Source organism: Grus americana, chromosome 26 (assembly GCF_028858705.1).
Source record: "Grus americana isolate bGruAme1 chromosome 26, bGruAme1.mat, whole genome shotgun sequence".
Taxonomy (NCBI): Eukaryota; Metazoa; Chordata; class Aves; order Gruiformes; family Gruidae; genus Grus; species Grus americana.
In genome coordinates this window covers 5,413,682-5,419,182 of record NC_072877.1, presented here as the reverse complement: position 1 = coordinate 5,419,182, position 5,501 = coordinate 5,413,682, and the positions used below count along the sequence as shown (strand labels likewise).

Here is a 5,501-nt window from a genome sequence, read left to right as displayed (position 1 = left end):
TATATATATATATATCTATATATCTATCTCTTCTCTTAGCTTACATCAATGCGAAAAAAAAATCATTTAGGACGGTGTCATTCAGTGCCTTGCAAAAAAAAAAAAAAATACACGAGAGATATTAAATATAACTTGAGACGACCGGTTCGACAAGCACAACTTTACAGATGCTACAGGTTACAACCCAGCATCGACCCGAACACGAGAAGCAAGAATTTCACCCACTGCTTCCACAAATTACTTGCAAAAGGTGTTGTGCCTTTTTTTTTTTTTTTTTAAAGCCTCTCCCACCCCTCAGGCTTGGTTTTCCCGATGCTGTTTGCTGTAACCATCTGATTTAACTGATTTCAGTCTTTTTCTACATGCTTGACCCCCCTGAGCATCCTTTGTGCTCTATTTTAATGTCCTTTAGGTCAAGGTGCTGAAGTGTGAGTGTGACTTGTCACCTATAGTGTGTCTCAAATAGCTTTTTCTTGGGCTGTAATGCACCAAGTGTTACCGCTTTGGAGGTTTTTTTTGGGGGGGGGGGCATTCAGCAGCACTTTTTGCCTTTAGACAGGCTAAGAAAGACAGCGAGGCTCAACTGAAAGCAAAGCGGCGCCGGGGTCAACTGAAACCCGGCCGGGGCTTCAGCCTCGCTACAGAAAAAAAAAAAAATTACTTTAGTTTCGTGTACTGCTGCAGGAGGTATTTGCAGCATGCAAGGTGCGGAGCGGGCAGGCCTGTATGTACACAGGGAAGGGTGGTTTTTAGGATTAAAGGGTTAAAATTGTAATCCAGCTGCTTGTTGCTTGAAAAAACCCCCATATCTGACCCCCCCTAAAGCCCCTCTGGGGTGTATAAGTGCTCGGGGCGACACTGCGGCGTGCCCCGGGAACGGGGTTTTGGTGGCAGCGGGACTAAGGGGATTAGATTAAAAAAAAAAAAAAAAGGCAGATTTTTGGAAAGGCTCTTGCAGGGATGCCCAGGACCGGGTGAGCTCCTCTCTGCCCGGCCCCTCTCGGGGCAGCCCCGAGGAGGAGGAGGTGGTGAAGGCCATTTCTTTGGGGGCATCCAGCTCCATCGCTGTCCTGTCACGCCAGGGAAGCCTTTGGGGTGGAGAAGGAAATTTTCATCCAGTTGCCTAAACTGGAGCCTCCGGGAAGGCAATGGGCAGCGTCGGTGCCCGTGCGCCCTGAGGGCTCTTCACCTAAGATGACCGCAAGCAAGAACGGGGGCGTCTGGGGGGTCCCCACGGGGACGCGGGTGACATCTCAAAGCCACAGGATCCAGGGCACATCACTGCATGGCGAAGAGGGTGAGGAGGAGGAGGGCGGCGAGGGAGGCGTCGGCGAGGTGCAGCCGGATGCCGGAGGCCAGGCGGTACTCGCGGTACTGCTGGATGCACATCTCCCGGATCACCTTCGTCACCACCTTGGTCTCCAGCTCCGTCTCCGTCTGGTTGACCGCTGCACCGGCCTCAGACACGTTCTTCTTGACGGCGGGTCCGATGTTGTATTCGGTCACCGTGATGTTAAAGCAGTCGGCGACGAAGACGTCCTGCGAGACGGGGCTGCTGTAATCCCGGTAGTAAACCTGGTTGGGGTAACGCGCCGAATTTTCGTTCCACCAGCGGTACTCATCGGGGCTGTCGAAGCGATAGTGCATCCCCGACATGACGCGTCCCATGGCGTAACCCCCCAAACCTCCCACCACGGCACCCGCTGCTGCCGCCCCGGCCACGTGCTTGAAGTTGGTCTTGGATTTGGGGGGTTTCCACGGCTTTTGGTTGTGGTAGCTTCCTCCACTGGATGGGTTGTAACCCTGTCCCCACCCCGGGTTGTGGGGATAGCCAGGGTTGTGGGGATAGCCAGGGTTGTGGGGGTACCCCGGATTATGGGGGTAGCTGGGATTTTGGGGGTAGCCAGGCTGGCGGGGGTAGCTGGGCTGGCGGTGGCTCCCGGTGCCCCAACCACCTCCGCTGGGTTTGCCTTTGCCCTTCTTGGAGAAGGCGACGTCGGTCCAGGCGCCGAGGAGCAGGGCCACCAGGCAGCAGGTGACGAGGAGCCTGGCCATGGCTGTGGGGCACAAGGACAGGCAGCGTTAGGGGCAGGAGGTAGAGCCCCCGCAGCCTCCCGCCCCTGCGAGCATCACGGGCTTTGGGCTCCCTTACTTACGCAGCACGTAAACCACACGTTGTCGCCTTTAATCCACCTCTGGAAAAAACAGCTTTGGTCTTAAATGCATATTTATCCTCCCCAATACCCCTTATTTTTGTATATCTACAGTTTAAATTTTTTTTTAATATATGTATTTTTATATATATATACACACATCCCTCACCTCCCCAACCGGTCCTCTGCTAGTTATGGCAATTTTAAATAGGGAAAGAAAAGCTTTTGGAAAAAAATGCTTCACTTGGTAGGGAGGTAAAAATTCACTTATCAAACCTTCTCTATCCAATCAGACGATATCAATGAGATTCCTGACGTGCAAGGAACAGATTCATCCCAATCTCAAAACTTTTGGGTACCCCAGGCTGCGAGGAAGGCAGTGTCCAGCCTTGACCCAGCTTTGGTGGTTTTTATATTCTCAAAGAATGGAATTCAGTGTGTTTTGCCCAAGTTCTTGTTACTGTGCAACAGGCCTTAACCAAAGGACAGCATTTTTCTAGTTTAATGTGTTTGCAAATATCTGCTTACTCAGCAGTTTGCTGCTGGCATCCCAGGGGCATGCCAGGCGTCTCCTACGTTAGCTGGCGGGCTGGCGAGGATGAAATCCCACTCGACAAGCCGTTTCTCTCCCTGTGTATAATCCAGTCCATATAATGCACACCAGGTCTGCAAATCCTTTGGAAAAACCTTTGGAAAATACCCCCCGCCAAGCTGCAAAATCCCTTTGGATGCCTCCCTGCAATGCCACGGACTGCTGAATTACTGTTACCCTCGTGTTTAATACGTGAGCCCGGCAATAGCAAAGGGGTTTCTGTCCTGCCCGAGGCCGAGAGAGCTCCCAAGTCCCCCCGTGTGCCCGGATGCTGGGAAGGGAGAGCAAAACATTCCCGGCAAGGCGTGGGTGGACACTTCGCAGCAGCCTCGGATGCTTCGGATGCACTTGCTGGCTCATGTTACAGCAAGAAGCAATTAAGGTTTGGGTGCTGAGTGGGATTTTTGCAGCAACTAATGGACCTGCTTCCTTAAGAGTCACCTCTTGACCCAGAGGTACGTTTAACGCCGATAGGAGATGACTCCCTCTCATGAGATGTTGCCTTTAACGACGCAAACGGGCCGAGCAAACCCCTGTTTAAGCCAGAAATTCTTCTGTTGCACGTTAGCTATGGGTTTACAGTCCATAAAAGCAAATTAATTTCTCTTTGGGTTCAGATAATGATGCTCTTCCCCCCCCCCAAAAAAAAATCTGGTCTTATGTCTGGAAATGTTTGAATTAAGGTCCTTTAATGTCAGTGTTTTGGTTGAGATTGATAGCAAGAGGCTTAACTAAAAGAGCAGAGAAGATGCAGAAGCCTGTCCCTCGTGATGCGGAGGAGAGCCAGGCTCAGACTGCCTGCTTGTAAAAAAAAAAATTGGGTGCAAGCCGCCACTTTCGAGTGGGTTTGCTGCCTCTCTCGCCCCGCAGCACCCACCCGCTGGGAGTGAGGATGAGATCAGGGGGTTTAAAAATAGCCGAAAGACATGGCAAAAACTCAGATGGGCGAACGCTCCTTGGGTGCTCAAAAAAAAAAAAAAAAAAAAGGAAATAGGGGAAAAAAGCAGCGAATTGTCTTTTTTTCTTTATTTTTTTAAAGATGTGACTCCCCACAGTGAGTTGCAAGGAGGGGGAAAATTTAACCCCAGGATGAAACCGGGTTACAGCAAAGCCCTGGAGGATATTCCAGCTGGGCAGCACTGACCTGTTCCTCTAATTGCCTTCACAGAGATGAGCTCTAATAAACAGGGCGAAGGCTCGTTTGCATTCGCACTGCTAATTACTGAGCTCCTTGGGCAGCTGAGCTTCACCCCAAATAAATGTGGTTGCTGGCACAAAGTCCCTGAACACGATGGGGACCAGGGAGCCACTTCCTCAGGCTCGGAGCTGGCTTCCCTCTGCTTGGAAATCATATTTACCATGTGGCCATAATATTATTATTAAATTATATTATTGAATGGCTTCGCAGGTATTTTTCCCTGAGTCTTTTTAACCTTCCTCCCCCCATTTTTCCTCTCTACAGGTGAACGTAAGCAATGAGAAATTAATTCGGGTGATTTTAGATTGGAGCGGTTTATATCCAGGCTTGCGTTGGAAAATTGGAGGAATCCCAGGGCTCCTTCGGGGCAGAGGGGGAAGCGGAAAATGGAGGATGCGAGGAGCGATCGCAAGCAGCAATTATGTGCGCAGGGCTGGTAAGAAGGCAGCTTTGGGTTTGGAGAGGAAAACCAACACCCTGGTGCTAAAATAACCCTGGAAATAACCTTGTTAAGGTGCCCAGGGGGAGAGAGAAGAAATGAAAGGAAGTGGGGAAGGGGAAGGTGGAGGAGCAATGTGGCGAGGAGAAGATGCTCGGGAATGGGGGTGTCCGGACCCTCCTGGCGATGCTGGGAAGGTCTTGGCTCGTGGGGGTGAAAAATCAGGGCTGGGGCTATGGGGAAGGGGGGATGCAGACTGGCGGTTTGCTTTCTGAAAAATGCCACCCTTAGTTTTCAGAAATCCCCCCCCCCGCTTTGTTTTTAAACCCCCAAATAATGGGGGAGCACGTTCCTGTGCCACTGGAAGCCCTGGGGAAGAACAAAACCCTCCAGGTAGCTCGGGGGGGGGGGACACACAAAGACTTTTCCCACCAGCATCAGCTTTGAACCAGCCCTGAATAACCATGCAGTGGCGAGAAGCAGAGCTCCGTCTTTTAAGGAGGACGCTCGCCTTCGGAGCTGGAAATGTCTATTTTTAGGCGGCGATGGCGGGGAGAGGAGGCGGCCCCCCATCCCCTGTGATGCTGCTTGGTGTTAAAAGCCCCCTCGCCTCTGGATTTATCCCACCCGAAGCCCCTGCGTCCCATTTTTCCCGACACTCACCGACTGGGAGCCCGTTGCTCAGTTCAGGGTGGTTCAGCCTCGGCCGCAGAGCTACGGGGAGGAATAAATAGCGAGAGGGAGGAGCTGGCTCCTGCGCAGCCCGGTCCTGCACAGCCTGGCCAGCATCCATCTGCCTTCCCTAGGGAAAACCGCAGCCAGCACCGTGCAAAATTTGGGTTCACCCCACATCATCCCTCCCGGCAGATACGGTCATGGGAGGCAACGCTAGCGACCAAACGGGTGGTGGGAAATTGCAGCTCTTGGATGGTTTATTTAAGAAATATCGATGGGATCGGCAGGGTTTGGAAATCTTGGGGTTGGGGTTCTGGGAGAGGAAAGGATGCTTTCAGCGGTTGCCGGCTGCAGCTCCAAATCCATTATCCTGTGAAACAGAGAGATGCTCTGCAGGTTGATGGATAGAAAATAAAATAAGCTCAGACCTGCGGGGAAAAGGAT

General features: G+C 51.8%; 1 protein-coding gene across 1 annotated transcript; it reads right to left on the bottom strand.

The window, feature by feature from the left end:
* Positions 1–937: 937 nt before the first annotated feature.
* Positions 938–5,163, bottom strand: PRNP (prion protein). Its single transcript, XM_054804463.1, has 2 exons — positions 5,046–5,163; positions 938–2,057 (listed from the first exon to the last, which is right to left on the bottom strand). The coding sequence occupies exon 2, from the start codon at positions 2,053–2,055 to the stop codon at positions 1,279–1,281; it is 777 nt and encodes a 258-aa protein (XP_054660438.1). The 5' UTR covers positions 2,056–2,057; positions 5,046–5,163; the 3' UTR covers positions 938–1,278.
* Positions 5,164–5,501: the final 338 nt, after the last annotated feature.

Coding starts and splice junctions, on each gene's coding strand:
- PRNP (XM_054804463.1), bottom strand. CDS start 2,055: ATGGCCAGGCTCCTCGTCACCTGCTGCCTGGTGGCCCTGCTCCTCGGC.